We start from the raw sequence: 20,326 nt of genomic DNA, 5'->3' as shown, positions 1-20,326 counted from the left end.
GAGTTTATTTTTGGCGCACAATAAAAGCTTTCCGCGTTGATTAGCAGCAATTGAATTTGCAAAGCTATATTTTCTTCTTCAGTAAATTGCTGATTGCGGGCAATTGCGGACGCGCAATAAGCTCGCTCGTTGATATGAGAAAAACATTTTTAAAAAATATTGTGTAGTGTGTAAATAAAAAAGCAATTCTCAGGGAAATATACAAGAATGTACCTGACTCTTCGCACAAGTAAGAAAAAAAAAAGAATTCTTATCTCTCAACCACTTTTAGCATCATCTTGTATTGATGCAGATGACCTTAAGAATTTGAGATGTACATCATTTTTTTTTTCTAAAAATATAACAAAGATTTCCAACGCTATCAAATCGACACGAAGTGATTAACAAATTTACGACATTCGCGACCAATTCACGCGGCATAAAGTGCTACGAAAAAAAATGTTTGATAAACATTTGCGATCAAAGTAATGTTTCGCATTTAAAGTAAATCAGGCGGATATTGAGGGGTCAAAAGGTCCCCCCGAAAGCTAAAATAAACACAAATACACCCAAGAAACTCTTCAACACACTTCTCATATCTTGATTTCCATCAATTTGCATTATTTCTTTGGAATCTATTCAATAAATGAGCGATAAAAGGGATAAGAGTGTGCACAAGAATCTAACGAACTCTTTTTCATATTTAGTTAGTGATTAGAGATTCCTTAGATTAGAAATATCAATTTTTAATTAAACCGTTGATTTATATAATTAATTCTTCACCCATGTTTATGATTTTGCTAGAGGCCAAGTGATAAGAGTTACAAAATTAGAAGATTTTTGTGTGAAACGTGGAAGTTTTGTTAACAGAAAAAAAGTCTTAAAATGCGGAAGGAAAACATTTATTTTTTAAAGAGTTATTTCCTCGCTATTATGTTTTTTTTTAGGCTGTAATTCTTTCTAATTTATTCTTTAATTAAATTTAAAAAAAAGTCGTAGCGAGAAGTTTGTTGAAAGAGTTGTTTAAGGAATATATTTACATATTTTTTTTAATTTTGAAGATGTTGAAAAATAAATTAAAAAACATCTTAGTCTCCATCTTAGTCAGTTAAAATACTTTTAAACTTTATTATGCATCATTTTTTTTATTTCTTAAATCATACAATAATATGTTGTGGTTTATTCTTTAACCTCTAGGCCGCCAAGCGGGGTCGTTGAACGACCCCAGCCCTATATTTCGTGCTATAACTTAATAAATATAAAAGATACCATTCCCATCTTTTGGAAATAAGTTCTTTGGTTATCTGAGGAGGTTGTGTAAAAATTTCAGCTCAATCCGTCCACCACAAGAAAAGTTATTAAGGAAAATGTAGAAGAAGGGAATTCAAAAATTGGTGTAACGGCCATGCTGCGGAAAATTTCTCAGAATGAAGTTAGTCACATCATAAATCATATGGTTGAAGGGGGTTGAAGGGTTGTGTTTACTTTCTCACTTTACCTTCTCAGTGTCAAAATTATCGCGAATAAGTAACATAAACAACATAAAACATAATTAGAAGCATATAAATGTGCAAAACAATAAAGAATATTCGAGAAATATTGCCATTTATTACGGTGCGGGAAGTGAGGGGAATGTGGGGAAATGGTGAAAAAAATAGCAGTTGCGGTCAACTTCGTGGCAAATTTCTCACGAAGAAAGTGTGAAAAAGGAGTGAAAAAAGTTTTTCCCTAATATCTTCTTCTGCGTGTTTCCGGGTGGCGAATTTGTGATGCAAGGGGCAAGAGGACTATATAAGGAGTCTAAAGGTAGTGACCCGACAGTTCCCGGTTTTATAGTTTATGAGAAAATCGACTTCCTTCTTGGGGTCGTTCAACGACCCCACCTTGGCGCTCTAAGGAAGCTCCAAGGTCTTGGCGGCCAGCAGGTTAAGCAAAGAGACTTTGTCTTGTTAAATTTAAAGCTTTTTTAATGCATATTTTACAATTTTTTTTCTCTTTAAAATTAAACACTAAAATTAAAAGCAAAAAAAAAGATTTTAAAAAATGTCCTGAAGTCGCTTGAGAACATTCTTCATCTCTGGCCTTACGATGTAGTTGTGCTTTGTACAGAGGTAGGCAATGTAGATGATGCGAATACACGTAGTTCTGGCCGTGGGATGAGGCTGGTCGTTGGTATCGATGACATGATCCAGGGATCGATTGCGATTGACGAGGTTGTGCACGTAGTTCCGGATGTTTCTACCATCTGTATCACCCATTACACGGCAGGTCAGGAGCTGCAGCAGTGTCACCCCGTAGCTGTATACGTCGACCTTTGTGGAGAGGCAGTGTGGCCAGGCGTTGTATTCAATTGGAAAGAATCCGGAGATTTCGTAGAGTTCATCAGTGGCCATCGGGGGATCGCGTGCCAGGGGCCCCTCCCGGGCAAATGAGAAGTTCCCAATTTTTGGTAGTTGCTGCTCATCCAGGTAGATATTTTCGGGACAAATACGTGTGTGGATGAGAGGAAAATCCGCATGGGTGTGCAGGTAGGCAAGCCCAGATGCAATTCCGCGACAAATGAGGAATCTCTGGTCAAAGGGTAGTGGAGTGTCAATTGGATCCAGGAGGTAGATGTACTGATCCAGATTATGTAGCAATGGGTATGTGTAGAAGATGGACATGTCATCCGGGTGGAAGCTGTACCCCCACAACTCCAAGATATTTTCATGATCACAAAGCTGCTGCATGTATTTGATGTCTTTGAGCACCATATGAAACTGGTGGGAGTTAAATTCAAAAAAATCCATCTGACACAGCTGAACGTGCTCCACACACACCGTTTGATCCTCCACCTCAGTGCTGTAGATTGTACTGAATATCCCTGAGTGGATAATGAGAGATGGCCTGAATCTTTGCGTCATGTTCTTAATTGTTTGGTACGGTACGAAGTAATCGGGATCCATACATTTATTGTAGTTAGCAGTATCTACAGGACGAATGGCTCCTCTTTCCGAGAGGCCAGTTGGTAAATAATTCTTCCTGTAGTCATATTCCAGATGCAGTGAAATCTTATCGAGGAACTGTCTGAAGTTTTCCATTGAAATATCCAGAAGAACGTGATACTTTTCATCCACATACTCCCGCAATGGCACCATTGCTCTTCGGCATTTAACTCTGTCCAAATTGATTAAGAGATCCGTTACGGTGGCATTCGCTTCCTCCTTGAGTTTCCTCATCAAGTACTCCCCACCTGTGATGTTTCCCGGCCTAAAGGGGCTCATCCCCTGAAGTTGATCAATTTCCGACGTTACCATCAATTTCAATAAACTCCTCCACTTATTCGTGGAATTGAGGATCGCCACGACACCATCATACACTGACGCAGAAAGGTTACCAATTGGATGATGAACAAATTCTTTCCCCTCAGTGGGGTAGTCAAAGAAGTCATCATAAGCTCGTAGTTGCATTTTCACACACAATGAACATAAAACAAATTAAAGAACTTTTACTTTTCAAACACAGAACATTGAATTGAAAGAAAGAAGAATGTTGGTAAAATGAAAAGCAGGGAAATTCCCTCACACAACGATAGAAAAGATGAGCAGCTAATGATCACAAAAACCTGATTTTATTATCAAAAAGATCCCCAATTTACACTATCATCAAAAAGTTTCCAGGTTGTGCAGAAATTTTGTATTTTTTAATGCTAAATTTCAAGTAGCTAAATATCCGGCTGTGGTAAACAGATTTTCAAAAATCCGACAGTTTTGGAAAGGTACATTTCTCGTCTTTCCAAAATTGGTAGATTTTTGAAAATGGCAGTCATTTTAGTGAACCTATAGATAATGATTAGATTTTGAATATAACTCAGGCTGTGAATGACCGATTTGAACAATGTGTTCACTAAAATGACTGCCACAACTGTACTGCTGGACCGATTTTCAAAAATCTACTAATTTTGGAAAGGTGAGAAATGTACCTTTCCAAAACTGGTGGTTTTTTGAAAATCCATCAACCACAGCCGAAGATATAGCCATTTGAAAATTAGCATTAAAAAATACAAAAATTTCCACAAATATGGAAACTTTTTTGATGATAGTGTATTCATTTTTTTTTAACAGAAATATCCTGTTACTTTACCTTATTCTAATCTTGTGGGATTGTTCTCATGTAGATTTCTTCAACAGACTTCCACTCCCTACGTGGCTTTGCATCTTCTACTGGTGCTGCCACATCACAACTTCCATCAATCCCCTCGTGTGACTTTGAAGCACCCCCATATCGTGGACCATCTTATGAGCGGATTGTTGAGATTCAGAAGACACGTTTAACGCCCAATGTTACCCCCTACTACCGCAAACCCCTTCTCATTCATTCGGGCAAAATGCAATGGCTCTTCGATCATGAGGGACGTAAATATTTGGATATGTTTGGGGGTATTGTAACAGTTTCCGTTGGGCACTGCCATCCAAAGGTGAATGCTGCACTCAGTGCACAAATGGAGACACTGTGGCACACCACCAACATCTACATGCACCCCAAGATTCACGAATATGCCGAGAGGATTACGCAAACAATGCCCGGTGACCTCAAAAGGGTGTACTTTGTAAATTCGGGCAGTGAAGCAAATGACCTGGCGATGCTCATGGCACGCCTACATACGGGAAATCACGAGATTGTTTCCTTCCGAAATGCCTACCATGGTGCATCACCCCTCACAATGGGCATCACGGCTCATTCAACGTGGAGATTCCCCCTGCCGGGTGTTAGCAATGGCATCATTCATGCTATGAATCCGGATCCCTACCAGGGGCACTGGGGTGGACGCTACTGTCGAGATTCTGTGGCTCAAACAATCAGGGAGTGCGAATGCCCAGCTGATGGTGCCACATGTGCAGCTACGGACAAATACTACCATGAACTCGAGCAGATTTTCCGTTTCTCCCTCCCACGCGGCAGGGTGGCAGGAATGTTTGCTGAATCAATTCAAGGTGTTGGTGGAACTGTACAATACCCAAAGGGGTACATTGCAAAAGCAGCAAAGTTGGTACGAGCCAATGGGGGTATCTTCATTGCGGATGAAGTACAATCGGGCTTTGGACGGACAGGTGATCATTTCTGGGGCTTCGAAGGACATGGAATCATTCCGGATATTGTAACATGTGCCAAGGGTATTGGCAATGGATTCCCCATTGGTGCAGTAATTACAACACCTGAAATTGCTCAATGTTTGGATCGTGCATTGCATTTTAACACTTACGGTGGGAATCCTCTGGCAAGTGCAGTGGGGATTGCTGTGCTGGATGTCATTGAGGAGGAGGAGCTACAGAAGAATTCCAAAATTGTGGGCACACAACTCCTAAAGGGTCTTCTTGAATTGCAAAAGAAATACGAAATTATTGGGGATGTTAGAGGGAAGGTAGGATTTATTTTTTTAAACGTTTTTTTTATGATAAAAATTAATTTCTTCCATTTACCTAACTTATTTCAGGGTCTTATGATTGGTGTGGAATTGGTGGAAGATCGAACTACGAGGAAACCCCTTAGTACACCTCATGTTATTGAAATTTGGGAGAAATGCAAAGATATCGGTGTCCTTCTAGGCAGAGGTGGTCTCAATGGGAATGTAAGTTACCTTTATATTCTTCTTTTGCAAATTTTTATGTTGATCTTCAAGCCTAGTAGTGATTTTTCTTTTATTTTACTGATCTCTATGAACGGGCTTTACTGGATTTGTTGTAGAAATATACATTTCCTGGGAACAAATCCAGTAAATCCCTTTATAAGACCATGAAACTCACAAAATCCACCCTAAATTCCCCCTCCCCTTCCACTGAAATTAATACTTCTTTGTGGCACAAGAAAAAACTTTTTTTTAAGGACAAAAAAAAGAAACAAATAAAACTCACAAAAAAACACTTTTCTATATATTACTCAACTAACAGGTGTTCCGCATTAAACCTCCCATGTGCATTAACACACACGATGTAGCGTTCACACTGCAAGCCCTTGATCATGTTCTCGAGAGTCAAAGTACATTGTGGTGATGATCAATTCCTCTCACCAGGCACTACGCATTAAACCACCAATGTGTATCACAATGGATGATGCTGACTTTACACTGGAAGTCCTCGAGGATGTCCTTTTGGCGCATTTTAAGAAAAAACGTCGCAATGTGCTGAGGTGAAACCTTTTTCTTTTCTTTCATCATTCCTTTAACATTCCTTCATTGTTACTCTATGCGAAAATGTAACAATTTGCTGCCATTTTCATAATTTTTCTTATTAAAAAACAAAGTTTTTAGTGTCTATACACATGTAATTAACATAAATACAAGACATACCTATCATTTGTTTTTTTTCAAAGGTCTTTACAGAATAAAACTACATAAAATTTCATTAAAATTCATTAAAATTAAAATGATGTAAAAAAATTTCAAATGAGTTTTCTTAAAAAAAAAAAGAAGATTTTTCAATGTCCATAGCGGCAGGTAAGTGAATGGATGTATCATGGAAATTTAACACAATTACAGGAAATATACTTATGTTAAATAAAACCATTTTAATCGCTAAATATGAGTACAAAATAGCATTATTTCCATCCAATATTAAATTATACGCGGATTAATGACCATTACATTGTCACATTTGTACAACTTCCGCAGCCACTTGAGTTTGGAACGTTTCTGAAACAGAAAAAATGTTTTTTTTCATGTCTTTGAGTTTTTTTTTAAATACAAATTGGTTTGTCTTCAGGTTTAAGGCTAGTTTAGCAGAACCCAAGAAAAAAAATTGGTTAAGCAGTGTGAAAGAAATGTGAGATAAAAATACTATTAATTCAATGATCCAATCATTAATACCACATGTATATAGCAGAAGGGCTAAAAATAATCACCAAATAATACTAAATTATTATATATATACACCTACATATGTACATAATACCTAAAGAGTCTTATGCAGCTCACAGGAGGTAGTTCCCCTGCATTTAACCAGATTGGTTACATTTGGACTCTTTCTTGTAATTCTTTAGTATGTTTAAAGACAATCAATTCACATGAATATTTCCAATCAGAGCACATTGAATTGAATTAAAAAAAAAAAACTTTAAGGCAATAATCCTGATACTTCTATATTGAATCTTGCGATAAAATAAAATAGGAAAGAGACAAAAAATGAACTGTGTGGGTTGCAACGAAACATTCTTTACATTAAATAATAAATAAAGAGATAAAATTGTTGTTTGTAATTTAAATTAGCAAGTAGATACGTACTACAAAATGCTCATTTGATTAGATATTCAAATTGATGAGGCTTGGCTCTCATCTTTATGCATAATATTTAGTGTCTGCTATAGAAGATTCTGGGGGGGGGGACTCAATATTCTTCCTGGGGCTGTATTCTCTAAGAGTGAAAAACTCTCGTGATAAACTCCCGAAGGCTTCATGCGGGGAAAAAGTGCAGAAAACATCACGTAAACGTGATCATCTAATAAAAATAATGCATCCGTGATAAACTCCCGTAGAATTTTCCCGGTTTTCACATTTCTTTTAATTTAGCACTTTAAAAGAAACGTGAAAACCGGGAAAATCTCACGGGAGTTTTTCACGCTTAGAGAATTCAGGCCCTGGAATTTTCTGAATTTTTTTTTTGGGAATTTTCAAGATATTAAAAAAATTGGGAAGTGCTCTGTTGCTGGAGGACCAACATTTTCTGAAGCTCTCCCCAGAGCTGGGAAGGATAGTAAATTCTTCTTTTAGGTATTTTCCTAACAATCAAGAACTCTTTACCGAAAACTCTTCTTCAGTGCCATCGTCTTTTGCTTCATTTTTGACTTTTCTCAAAGTATAATTTAGTAGGAACAGACACTGGGATAATAAAGGTATTTTAAGAAAAATAATTCAATGTGCTTTAGGAAATTATAATAAAGAAAGGAAATTTAAAAAAAAATCACAACATCGATGATAAATTGACTAAATAATGTGTTGAATGGGTATAAAAAATCTACGATAATCATGAAAATTTCTTTTTTTTTAACATTCTGTTAACCATTTTTGATAAAATTATATACAAAAATATCCTCGATGATTTTCCATTTTTAAAATTGAGACTTACAAGAATATATATTGATTTCATTCTTTTTTTCATTTAAATATTGTAGCCTAAAGATGGTGAGTTGTAATGCACATTATGTGGGATTAGGTAAAATATTTTTTTTTAACTATTTATGTGCACGTCACACGGTGAATGAGAATAGATCCTTATTAGAGTAGAAGGTGGGAGAGCGAATTACAACATTTTCATAATAGATTTTTCTTTCATTTTGCACCCACCACAGAGAAATAATAGGTAAATATCCATCACCAACCAACTACATACATAACAAACACATTTAGTCTTCCTCTTAATTTTTTTGGAGAAGCTTTACCACCACCATGTGAGGAGGAAGGGTTAGTATGCACAATATATTGTCTTATGGATAAATTCTTGAAAGAATTTTTTTTTTGGTTAGTTGGTGAATTTTCTGTTTTTGGTAAAAACTACTCGCATTCCAAAGAATCATCATCAATCTCTACCAGGAGTTTGTGTTCGACACCCATATCGCTCAGGAGGGCATTAGACAGCTCTGTCCGTGCTTTCTGCACAACCCATGCCATCAGCAGGACGCCAATCACGGTTTGCACGGCAAAGATGCTGTAACCCGCAAGGGCTGTCTTCTGATCATTCAGTACATCGTGCATTGAGCGCAATGTTGACCCAAGGTACACATTAATCGTTTGCGCCGGAAGAAGACCCAAAAGGGTTGCTGTGTGATAACTCCGGGGATTCACAGCGCTCACCTGGCCGCATAAAAAATATTTTTTTAATATTCTTTTTTTTTTGTTAAAAATTAATAAATAAATTTACCCCAAAAATTGTATTCTGTAGGCCAAATGGAATTGGTGTTAGGCGACAAAAAAGCACCACTTTAAATGCTCGAGGCCCCGAAATTACTCTCAATATTGCACGTCCTGTCTCATTTTTGATCAATCTGCAGAGATAATACAGAGAAGTAATAAAGAAAATCTGTAAATTTATTTTTATCTCATCCTCACTAATTAAATTATCCCCCATAGAAGAATTCTGTGAATGTGTAAAAATTCTTGCAAATATATTCTCTCGGAATTGTTATTGTTTGAGATGACTTCTTTAACCCTTTCGCGTTCTCATAAAACATATGAAATTTAATTTCTGGATGACATTAGATGGTTTCATTAAAAGTCAAAATAAATTATTTCTCAGTAAAAGATAATTTTAAAAAATAAAAAAGAAAAATTAAAAGACATCAAAAAAAGAAAGGTCAAACAGAATAATCCATTCTTGGTCAATATTTGATCAATCTGATTGATTCAACCATAATTGCGCATTTATTGTCTAAAACATAACACATCCCTTTTGGACGTGAAAGGGTTAACAATTGATTTTTTTCTCACTTTCCTCAATATAGAATACAATCACAAGGCTTCAATTGACTGTGTAGTGTAGTACCACACGCACAATGTAAATTGATAGAGTTTAAAACACATAGAAGGGGAGGAGGGGGCACACCACACAGCCCATATGGTTGATGATTAAATGTGGGGGGATTTACTGCGTGAAATAGTTTTGTTGTTGTTGTTGTGAATTCTAAAGAATTTGGGTGAAATTAATCTCTTATCATTTTACCCTTTGAGACCTTTAATCTCTCTCTATGCACTTTCTTGATATTCTTTTTTTTTTTTTAAGAATTATAGGGGTTATAGTCAACTTACTTTTGAACCGGAAGAAATGCTTGGATACTCCGGATGGTGTTGTGGGCAATGGCAACACCAACATTGGCACCCAGGATGACAGTGAGGAGTCCCTTGATTAGCCCAAACATGTACCCACTGGTGATGATGAGTACAAGGTAGCCCACGGTAACGGGGAAGCTGACAATGGCAAATAGGGCAATGAAGATGAAGAAGACATACCAGGAATTTTGATTTTCAGCCCAAAAAAGGAGAGATTTGAAGGAATCCTTGAAGAAGTATATCACGAGAATTATAACAATCACAACGGCACTGGGTAGGAGGTAGTTGAGGATGCGATTGTGGGATAGACATCGATGGAGGCGCACACAGAATTTATCCGGAGGCTGCGGCAAAAGCTTCTCCTCATCCACATCCCCCTCTTCGATACATTTCTCATCCATTGTCGTTGTTTACCTGCCATGAATTAGTTGGCAATTAGTGTTAAATATTTAGCGCAATGCTATGCACGCCTCACATTGACATTGTATCCTACATTATATATTCCTCCTCTCTCAGCTACCACCAGACTGGGCTACAATATCCATGAACTTGACTTCCGATTGGGTCCTTGGTCTCCTCTAAAATCAATGTTTTTTTCTTCTTCCTGCCCAACTTCTCTCCTCCTGGACTTTTTTTTAGCACTTTACAACCTTAACTTCCTTAAGCAAGTAATGGAATTTGTTAGTCACTACTCAATGCCCTTTGACACTCATGTTGAGCCACAGATCAGGTCACATCCGTGCACTACACATTAAAGGCAATTTATGCTGTGCTGAGCCACTTTCTTCTTCTTCACTCGCACTGCTGCATAAAGAGCATTGACTGACAATGCCCACTTGGAACATATGCTCATTTATGCGACGAATTTGAACTAAACGAACTTTTTTTCTGCATTTCGACAAAATTCGTGATTTCCGTGTTTTTTCCTAAATTTGTGGGCATAAAACGCATTTTTTGGGCTCCTGGGGCACTTACGGGTGCTCCGGGAGCCTCGAGGAGCTCCTCCGTGCGGAATTTGGGGCCCGCGGAAATTTTGACGGTTGGGGATTTTACACGCACTTTTTTTTCTGGAAATGCATTTTCGCGAACTTTTCAAACCAATAATGCCATTCGACGCGGCGTCGCTTCCTGATTGCAAAAACTTACTTCCGGCCGGAAAATTCGGCGGAAAACGCGAGAAAACTGTAAAAAACTGAAAGTGTGAGCGAGACGGATAGCGGTAAAATGCATCCATCTCATTTTCTCTTGAGCAAATAGTACCGAAAATGGCGCCAATTTCAAAAAGTAGACAAAAAAGCATGAATTATATATGGGGGCGCTATGAAGGGGGGCTTTGGGGGGAAAATGAATACGGCCATCTGAAACCGCCTGTTATAAGGAGCCTCTGTACCAAATTTCATCGCGATCGGACAAACGGTGTGGATTTGTATAGAAAAGTCGGAACGATGTTCACCAACAAACAGGCCTTTCTTTATTATATAGATTGCAATTGCCTCCCTAAATGTTCCGCATGTGCCGTGACATTTGCAGGAAAAGTACATTTTTACAGACGGACAAAAGAGATTTTCCCGGAACTTCACGAAATATGGTCATGATGCCCGATTCAATTCATACTTTAAAGGTCTAATTATAATCAAATATTTTTTTTATTATTAATTCAATTCTTTATTGATCATTTAAAAAAATAGGAGGAAAATTACAAAGTTTTCTTTTATTCAAAAATCAAGTAAGGAACAATGGCAGATTGGCTGTTCATAACATAAATTCCATTGATGTGCGTCTCCCCGACAAATGGGGATGTATTCTCGGTAGTTATGTGAACCACGGGCTTATCAAAGGTACAGATAAGCTCATTCCAAACGTTGCTCCTATTCATGATGCTCATCTTCCGCCCCAGACAAACGACCATCAGGTCATAGTCCCAGCTGAGCTTGTACCTCTTACCGAGTGCTGTGGATCTCCCCTGAACCTGAAAGGTCTCCGAACGTCCCTGCTCCTGCCTGAGTTTGCACGACACCTGATTCACTTCCTGCCCCTTCTTCGCAATGAAGGCATAACCAATGAGAACACCGGGTCTATCGCCACGGAATTTAACTGTGATCTCCATTGCTGCCACATTCATGGGTTGCATTGTATTGAGGAAGCATGGGATGAGTTTTCCCTCAGCAATGTCCAATTTCATAGCATTCCTCAGCATGGGAATGATATTTTTCCTCGGATTGTTGCTGAACTTTGAACATGACTTGACGTCACCTCTGATTGTGAGGGAGATTAGGGCAATTTCACTGGGTGTGAGTATTTCGGGGTACTTTGCGAGTATCTCCAGGAACCACTCAATCTTCATGATGGGAAAACGAATCATGCAGAAGACATCACAGAGGATCTTCCGCAGATTCTTCGGCACATCGGGAATTTTTAGCTTCCTACACATGTGTGTTGCCCACTTCATGAGAGCATCAAAGAGTTCCATCTCATCGCACTGGAGGTGCTCCAAGGCAGCAATTTGCCTAACAGCTGCCAATGGGAGATCCACGAAGGTCTTCATGATGGCACGATCCTGTACGAGGTAGGAGAAATTCTCCTCAATCATGCTGAGAATCTTCTCCTTGAGCCCCGAATCCTGCTTCAGGCACATACTCTTGCTGTACAACACCATACACGTTCTCTTCGTGACATTCGCCCCAATGTGCTCCTCACAGATCCCAATGAGGTGCTCCATGTTGAATCGTTGCGCCAACTTGAGAATCTCCAAGGTGTTCTCCTCACTCAGCACCACTTTCCCAGTGTAGCAGTATGTGAGGAAATTCCGGAAGGCCGGATACTCAACATCCTCCACAAGCAATTCATTCTTATCCAATTGCAGGAGATTGAAGACATTGTAGAACTCCCAGCTGCATGTACTCAGAATGAATTTATGCCCAGGCACTTTCTGCCTATCCCGTCCCACCAGGAAGGTCATATCGGCCAGGAAATTGTTATCAATGAATTTTGAGAGTCTCGTCTCAATGCATCCCGCATTGGTTGTCCAAATATTATCATCCAAGGAATTTCCTTCCATTCTCTCTCTTTCTATTAAATAAAATACTTTTTAGGGATTTATTTATTTTTTAATGTGATTAAAGATTTTTACCTGTTCTCGGGAAATTATTTTATTTCTTTTAAAAGCCGGATTAATTTAATTTTCACGCACTTTTCCCACCATCAGCTGTTTTTGTTGTGTTCTGTTATGCTCTGTCTCACTTCCTCCTCCCACAATTTCATCACCAGCAGCGCCATAAACTTTCAAGTGGTGGCATTTTAAAACATTTTAGTTTTTGGCGCGTTTTTTTGGTAAAAAGATTATATTTAGTTTGCTTTGAAACGGCCGGCGCGGCGATGCCAATTAACGCGGCGTCGACGTCTTCTTGAGCACTTTAAACTCAGTTTTGCTGGAAAATTGTGTGAAAAATACGAGGAAATTTTGAAAAACCCACCATGCAAGCGAGACAACAATAGTGACGTGCGAGTGAGAGAACCGAGGGTCCTGAAACAATTTGCTACGCTTTGCTTACGCGTATCAAGTACGTAATGAATTTCAAATACATACACCGTTGAGAGCCATGTTTAAATTCATTTTGTTTAGTTTCTTTAAAATCTTAGTTAATTTCTTGATTGATTTTAATTAATTGAATAATAAAATACGTTCGTATTTTGCAAAATTATTAAAATTTTGTATCTTATCCTTTTTTAACACATTAAAGTCCAGTATAATACTCCGGAAAATGTTTTTTTTTACGCGTCGTGTAAGAAAAAGTCTCTAAATTCAATCTCAATGGCCGTTATTAACAGGATCTAAGATTATTTTAAAATTCCCACTATTTAGAATTGAACTACAACAATTTTTTAAGGAAGATTTAGCGCTCAGAGCTTTTCAGAACTCTATTTTACAGCTTTACACCTTACGTGATTAGATAAAAATACCCGAAAAAAATCAGTTGCAATCAAATATTTACCTAAATATACCTACAATTAGCCATAACTAAACGAAGAGCGATCTTTTATTCAATAAAACTCCCGTGATGAGTATTTTCATTTAGTATTTGCGTACTCTGGCTGAATAAAGGTGTGTGTCTATGTAGTTCACAAAAAAAATGATGATAAGACGCACGAAGAATTGGATATCATTAAGTCATATCGCGAATTGTTCTGAACACACAATTTTAATTATACTTTTTATATTTTTATGATTGAAATCCACAACCATTATTGCCCTGGATCTCTCGCAAAAGCCATTGCCTGTCTCTCTTTTTTTCATCATTCTATTTTATTTACTCTTGTGTATGGTATTGGGGGTTTAGTCACACTTCCAGACAATATTGTGGAGGAATCATACATGTTCCAAAAAAGAGAATTCAGTCAATTGATACTCTTTCATTGGAGTAGTCACAAAAAATTAGTCCTAGTTGTGAAAAACTTTTTAAAAAAAATGAAGGAAAAGATGAAAAAGTACCTGAAGGATAATCTCCTGGCCATTTTAACGGTTATTGGTGTTGTTACTGGTATTGTGCTCGGTGTTATCCTTCAAGCAACCAGCTCTGGTGCATGGACATCGCGTAATGTGATGTACATGCAATACGTTGGGGATTTATTCCTTCAAATGCTACGTGGTTTGGTGCTGCCACTCATCATTTCATCCCTCGTGGCTGCTGTGAGTAGCATGGATTTATCCATGTCAGGACGAATTGGTGCCTTTGCCATTACGTACTACTTCATTACGACCGTCATGGCTATTACTCTTGGTGTTATTCTTGCGATTACAATCAAACCCGGTGCTGGACAGCAAACCGTTGAAGATGGCGATCAAGCTGTAGTGGCGCGAAATGTGACAACTGCTGATACCATGCTTGATTTGATACGAAATCTCTTTCCACCCAACTATGTTCAGGTACAAAGGAAATATTTAATTACATTTTATTTTTCAAAAGAAAACTCGTGCGTGGTTTTTGGGCTCTTTTTGCCTTTTTTGGGATCAAAAGACCTGCAAAGATATCAATCAATTCCCCCGCATGAAAAAAGTGATTATTTTCTTCAAAAATTCAATTCAGTCTTCTAAATTGAAGGCTACAACATTCCTGACGGAATCGCCATAAATCAATTAAATTGTCCCAAAATGACGTGCAATGAGAATCGATGAAAAAGCGATTCAACGCCATTTTGAAGCGAAACAAAAAAATGAAACTTCCGCCATTTTTTCCCACAATTTTCAGGCTGCAATTCAGCAATATCAAACGGAACTTATTCCCCCGAATGAAAATGACACGGAAGCTCTGGAAAATATAAATTTGTGGAAAATTGAGGGAGTTTTTACAAATAGCACCAATATCCTTGGACTTGTGGTGGCGTCCATTGCATTTGGCATTGCTCTGAGTATGATGAAGGAACAAACAACAATTATTAATACCTTTTTCCGTGAACTAAACATACTGATGATGAAAATAACTGGATGGGTTATTTGGCTTTCACCTGTTGGCGTTCTTTTTCTCATAAGTGCCAAATTCGTTGAATCCGACAATATGGACGTCTTCATACGCCTCGGCTTGTACTTTGCCACTGTTCTTGGGGGGATTCTCTTTCATGGCTTTATTGCCCAACCCATACTTTACTACGTCCTAACACGGAAGAATCCGTATGTTGTCGTGCGGCATATGGGACAAGCCATTGCAACGGCTTTTGGGACATCATCAAGCTCAGCCACCATCCCTGTGACACTGCAATGCTTGGAGGATAATCATGGCTTTGATAAGCGCATCACGAGATTCATGGTACCCATTGGAGCGATGATTAATATGGATGGGACAGCTCTCTATGAAGCCGTTGCGGTGATTTTCATTGCACAACTCCGAAACATCCCGCTGTCCTTTGTGGACATCCTGGCTATTAGTATAACAGCCACAGCTGCAAGTATTGGGGCTGCAAGTATCCCACAGGCTGGCTTGGTGACCATGGTGATGGTGTTGGATGTTGTTGGGCTCCCACCGGAGGATGTTAGTCTCATTTTGGCCGTTGATTGGCTCCTTGATCGCTTTAGGACTGTTGTGAATGTCATGGGGGATTCCTATGGTGTTGGTATTGTTGAGCATTGGAGTAGGAAACACCTAAAAGAGCTAAGTAGTCAGCAAACATTGACTGCTAATAATGTTGAAGTTCACGATGAAAGACTCTAAAATCTGTTGCAATTTGTTGTTGTATTCAAATTTGTTTTAATAAATTAAGTTTTTAACGGAAATTGAAGCTTTTTTTTTATTAAATGTTCGGTCGTTTAAAAAAAATAATCCCGAGTAAAACTGGGAACATCTGCCGTCCACTTACTGTGTTCTGTACGTTCTGTATTAGTCCTAAATGTTCTTAAAGATTACTATGATCTTCTGAAGATTTTTTTGAACTGCGTTGCTCTGCCTCGCCATCTTTTTTTATCGTTTACGTAAATTTTGTAGGTTAGGTGTATAAAGCAAGCCGCTTGGTATTGATTTCAATTTTTAATTGATAAAAAACGTTAAAATAAGTCTCTTCGATGTTTTAATTTTCTTTTAATTAAACGTTGCAAATAGCAAAAGTCTCACTGCAACAACAGAAGTTTTAAATAAATATAAATAAAAAGTCAAAGAAATATTTTTTAAAGAATCATTTTATTTTCTGCTTCGTGACCTCTATGAGTAAAAGACATGAAAAAAAAACTTTGCAATAAAAATTTGATAACACTTATACTTCCAATAAAAACCTTTTCTTTCTTACAATCAATATGATAAATTTTTGCCAATGAAACAATTCGCTTTTTTTATTTTATTTTATGTAATCACCGCCAAATTACACATGTACATATTTTATACAACATGTTAAGGAGACTAGAGAATTCTTTTTTTTTATACATTGATAGAAAAGATAAAAACAAAATGAAAGAACATAACAAGAGATAGGCAATCAATAAAAAATGTGATATAAAATAAATGCCAAGAGTTATTAGTTTGTCCAATATTTACACGGATTTTTAACCTAATATATTCACATAAATTCAGTACAATTTTGATTTTCTGTCTCATTCACACTCATTGAATGTAATGGTAAAAATGTAGGGTTAGAAATCCAGATAAATGTATGACAAACTAATATAATAAGAGTTTTCTTTTTTTTTTTAAATGTTTTATCATCATTTCCGGAATGTTGTATGTATATTGAACCCGTTTATTGGTACAAAAAATATTATTTTTCTCTATTCTGGTAACTTTACACAAAAAATGCTTTGAAAGTAATTTTACTATTTTTTTTTTACAATTATTATTAATATAAAAAACAATCACGATGATGGGGGTGGAAGTAAAAATGATTTGCGCGCATTCCTTTTTTAACCAATTTATCAGATGGAAGAAAAATAAAAGGAAAACATTTTTTTTAAAAGAGGCAATAGAAAAAGAAAAATAAATAATGTGCAGACACTAAGAAAAGAAAGAAAAATGTTTTAAAAAAATCTGGAAAGTTTTTTTTTTAACTTATTTCCAGAATTTGTTAAACAACTCCATGAATGAGTCGTAAATCATAAAGGTGATGGCAACATCGAGGCAGACACGACTTAGGCGTGGTACGGTACCCTTGTAGAAGGCCAGAGGACCTTCATTGCGCCAAATTTTCATGAAACAATCTGCGGTGTTTTTGTACTTGGCCGCCTCGAGGCCCTGCATACGTGTCTTCACCACATCAATGGGGGTATTCCCGAAGACAGATGCAGCCCCGGCAAAAGCACCAAAACCCCCAACAACGAGCTTCGGTACGGGTTTCTGTGGATCCCCATCTTTGTACCAATCCTTGAGGGATTCCATGACGAAGAAACGAATAGCTTGATTTGAACCCTGCTTCATTATTGTAGCCGTTAACCCCTTGTAGACACCCGAAATACCCTCTTGGCGTACAATTGCCCCAACACCGTGAAAGAATCCGCGAAATTTGGGATTTGCACTACGCTGATCATTGATGAATTTCACCTTAATTGTCTCCATGGGGGTCACAGCAAAAATTGCCTCAGCCACACCAGCTCCCAGACCAGCCAGGAGTTTCCCACCATTCGACAATTGCCCCTTTTCATCCACCATTTGCCCCTTGAACTTCTCAAAGGCACCAAAACGTACAGCACTCTTCGGGATGGAGCCATACAGGAGAACACTCAGCCCGCGGTACAGACCAAAAAATCCATTTGTTCTCACGGTCTTCTGCACACAATCCCAAATTCCATTGTACTTCTTCACGGCACCTACCAAATACGCGTGAAAAAAATTAATTATAAATCACGCTCTTTTCATGCTTTTAAATGAAGGTGAAATTATTCTTTTTTTTTTTCAACAGTGTCGTGATGAAATTAATGGTGCATTGATGAATATAAAAAAAAGCACTTTAAATCCTTTTCCAGTAGCCGAAAAGGATGTTTGGGCTAAAACATCCTTTTAAAAAATCATTCAATTCAATTTTTCTATTAGAAAATAAAGAAAATATCAAGTATAAAATTAAAATTTAAAATAATAAAAAAGGATTTTTAAACTTTATATAAAAGATAAATGTCAAATTTAAAAAAGAAACATCAAACTTTCAAGATAAAATGTCAAACGTTATCACAGAAATGTCAAACTTTCAAAATAAAACGTGAAACTATAAAAAAATATCTTTCTTTAAAATATTTCAGTTTCTAAACGGCCTAAACACTCTAAAAGTTTAGTCAGATCTTGTTTTACCTTACAAATATAATCAAAAAAATAATAATTTAAGCCTAAATATTTCGTTAAAAAAATTATAAAGAATTGTCAAACGTTAGAAATGCAACGACAACACCCCTTACTTAGAAACGATTTCTGACTACGCCCCTGGGATTTCTATGAGCAACTATTTTAAGCATTGCCCTGTCATGGTGCTATGGAGCTCATTAAATGGATTTCATTGAAAGTTAAATAATCAAAGAATTGGAAAAATCTAGTTTGACCCATTTTTTGCTTAATTTTACCCACAAACTGCTCAAATAAAAATACGTAAAACATTTTAAATTAAAAAATCTTCATTTTATCTCTGAGAATCATGAAAAGTTTTAAGATGAAGCATTTTCCTCCGACATTGACATGTTGTCTTTATTTATTTAATGTTATATTAATAGATGGAGAAAAAATGCGCATCGTAGCTCATAAAAAACATTACTCAACTTTTCCTTGACAAAATGGGAAGACAAGTTACATAAAGAGGCGCGATAAGAGTTTGTCTTGTGAATGGAAAACAAATCTCAACAAATCTCTATGGGGCGATCGCTTACATAAAGAGGGATCAAAGAAAATTAATAAGAAAGAAAAACTCACCCTTTTCGTCCAGCTGTAGTTGCGTTTTCACGTATTCCGTGGGGAATGTTATGCAAATTTCAATGCCACCTGTAATGCCGCCTGCCACGATGCCCTTAACACTCGTTCCGGCACCACCACCACCGGCAGCTGCAGCAGCACCATTATTCTCCAACCATGGTCGATAGAAAGGATTCCCTGAGTGTTTCCTTGTGGCTAAGTTGTACATTTTCTTTAAATTATTTCAAACTGAAAAAGAAGAAATAAGAAGAGAAGCAATAATTTTATATTTTCATCTTCAAAATCGAGGAATATCAATTTGTACCACATTGTCCTGATAGATAAAGCAACAAAAATGACAAAGAGCATATTTATTCAAGTGATTTCTACGTCAAAACTACGACGATAGCACAACGAAATTGGCATCAAACTAAATAAGTATAAAAAATATTTTCTTATGTAAAAATCATTAAATTGAAGGCCAAAAAATTCTGTTTTAATCAAATTGTAGAGAAAAATTCTTTTAAGTTTTCTTTTATTATATTTTCCAAACATACTAACTTTCCATTACAATTAATAGCTTTAAAAATAAATTACAATATCAAAGATTCATTAGAAAAAAACAATAAGAATTAACATAAAAATTAATTTTAGGAAAATTCCATTAAAATTCAAATACGTTAGTAAGTTTTCGAACTGATTGCAATAGCTGTTACCAAGGAAAGTCAGCAAGAAGAGCAAGGATCGGCAAAAAGATTGATGAAAATAAAATAAGAAAAAAACGGGAGAATCTCAAGTTTCTGGGCAATGTCCTCTTGCAGATTTGCACCTGATAATCCCACCAGTCTACCTGCCGTCTATTCTAAACCATTCACGGGCAAATTACTCGAAATCTCCCCACAAAATCAACGCATTTTTCCGCATGTTGGGTGTTATCTAATCGCACAGAGTCCAAAACACACACGGAGATTTTGATCAAGGAAGAAAATTTACTTACATTTTATTGTAAAAATCTCGTGGTTGCAATGATTGTTTTTTCGTTGGAATTGAATCAAAACATCACTTTATGGGCAAATGTGGAAAAACTAATTCTGCTAAAATGGCTAAAAATGCACACAAAAATGCAGCAAAGGGGGAAGGAGAAAAAATGACAGAATGAATGAAGGCAAATGAAGTTGGCTGCGCTTGGAATGTTTGAAACATTCTTAGTGGC

The 20,326-nt window shown here is 37.0% G+C and overlaps 6 protein-coding genes across 9 annotated transcripts; 2 read left to right on the top strand and 4 right to left on the bottom strand.

The window, feature by feature from the left end:
- The first annotated feature begins 3 nt into the window (after positions 1 to 3).
- On the top strand, positions 4 to 6,394 carry LOC129794626 (alanine--glyoxylate aminotransferase 2, mitochondrial). Of its 2 annotated transcripts, none has more exons than XM_055835418.1 (4): positions 4 to 229; positions 4,149 to 5,380; positions 5,453 to 5,587; positions 6,029 to 6,394. In XM_055835418.1, the coding sequence occupies exons 1-4, from the start codon at positions 208 to 210 to the stop codon at positions 6,146 to 6,148; spliced, it is 1,509 nt and encodes a 502-aa protein (XP_055691393.1). In that variant the 5' UTR covers positions 4 to 207; the 3' UTR covers positions 6,149 to 6,394. The 2 variants fall into 2 exon arrangements, with proteins under 2 accessions (XP_055691393.1, XP_055691394.1); XM_055835419.1 differs by having other exon boundaries at positions 20 to 229; positions 5,907 to 6,394.
- On the bottom strand, positions 1,926 to 3,603 carry LOC129794627 (serine/threonine-protein kinase pelle-like). 2 transcript variants are annotated; one of them, XM_055835421.1, is made up of 2 exons: positions 3,212 to 3,597; positions 1,926 to 3,135 (listed from the first exon to the last, which is right to left on the bottom strand). In XM_055835421.1, the coding sequence occupies exon 2, from the start codon at positions 3,114 to 3,116 to the stop codon at positions 2,016 to 2,018; it is 1,101 nt and encodes a 366-aa protein (XP_055691396.1). In that variant the 5' UTR covers positions 3,117 to 3,135; positions 3,212 to 3,597; the 3' UTR covers positions 1,926 to 2,015. The 2 variants fall into 2 exon arrangements, with proteins under 2 accessions (XP_055691396.1, XP_055691395.1); XM_055835420.1 differs by having other exon boundaries at positions 1,926 to 3,603.
- Positions 6,259 to 10,603, bottom strand: LOC129794630 (transmembrane protein 64). Of its 2 annotated transcripts, none has more exons than XM_055835423.1 (5): positions 10,248 to 10,603; positions 9,752 to 10,186; positions 8,868 to 8,991; positions 8,537 to 8,800; positions 6,259 to 6,646 (listed from the first exon to the last, which is right to left on the bottom strand). In XM_055835423.1, the coding sequence occupies exons 2-5, from the start codon at positions 10,171 to 10,173 to the stop codon at positions 6,569 to 6,571; spliced, it is 888 nt and encodes a 295-aa protein (XP_055691398.1). In that variant the 5' UTR covers positions 10,174 to 10,186; positions 10,248 to 10,603; the 3' UTR covers positions 6,259 to 6,568. The 2 variants fall into 2 exon arrangements, with proteins under 2 accessions (XP_055691398.1, XP_055691399.1); XM_055835424.1 differs by having other exon boundaries at positions 10,266 to 10,591.
- Positions 10,604 to 11,463: 860 nt separating this feature from the next.
- On the bottom strand, positions 11,464 to 13,038 carry LOC129794628 (BTB/POZ domain-containing protein 3-like). Its single transcript, XM_055835422.1, has 2 exons — positions 12,903 to 13,038; positions 11,464 to 12,841 (listed from the first exon to the last, which is right to left on the bottom strand). The coding sequence occupies exon 2, from the start codon at positions 12,828 to 12,830 to the stop codon at positions 11,484 to 11,486; it is 1,347 nt and encodes a 448-aa protein (XP_055691397.1). The 5' UTR covers positions 12,831 to 12,841; positions 12,903 to 13,038; the 3' UTR covers positions 11,464 to 11,483.
- Positions 13,039 to 14,115: 1,077 nt separating this feature from the next.
- Positions 14,116 to 16,037, top strand: LOC129794622 (excitatory amino acid transporter 1-like). Its single transcript, XM_055835413.1, has 2 exons — positions 14,116 to 14,696; positions 15,019 to 16,037. The coding sequence occupies exons 1-2, from the start codon at positions 14,145 to 14,147 to the stop codon at positions 15,973 to 15,975; spliced, it is 1,509 nt and encodes a 502-aa protein (XP_055691388.1). The 5' UTR covers positions 14,116 to 14,144; the 3' UTR covers positions 15,976 to 16,037.
- A 381-nt stretch (positions 16,038 to 16,418) lies between these two features.
- On the bottom strand, positions 16,419 to 20,323 carry LOC129794623 (putative tricarboxylate transport protein, mitochondrial). The gene is made up of 3 exons (XM_055835415.1): positions 20,111 to 20,323; positions 19,135 to 19,362; positions 16,419 to 18,050 (listed from the first exon to the last, which is right to left on the bottom strand). The coding sequence occupies exons 2-3, from the start codon at positions 19,340 to 19,342 to the stop codon at positions 17,296 to 17,298; spliced, it is 963 nt and encodes a 320-aa protein (XP_055691390.1). The 5' UTR covers positions 19,343 to 19,362; positions 20,111 to 20,323; the 3' UTR covers positions 16,419 to 17,295.
- Positions 20,324 to 20,326: the final 3 nt, after the last annotated feature.

Source organism: Lutzomyia longipalpis, chromosome 4 (assembly GCF_024334085.1).
Source record: "Lutzomyia longipalpis isolate SR_M1_2022 chromosome 4, ASM2433408v1".
In the NCBI taxonomy this organism is placed as follows: Eukaryota; Metazoa; Arthropoda; class Insecta; order Diptera; family Psychodidae; genus Lutzomyia; species Lutzomyia longipalpis.
Note: the sequence above shows the minus strand (reverse complement) of the source record. Positions and strands in the feature narration are given on the sequence as shown.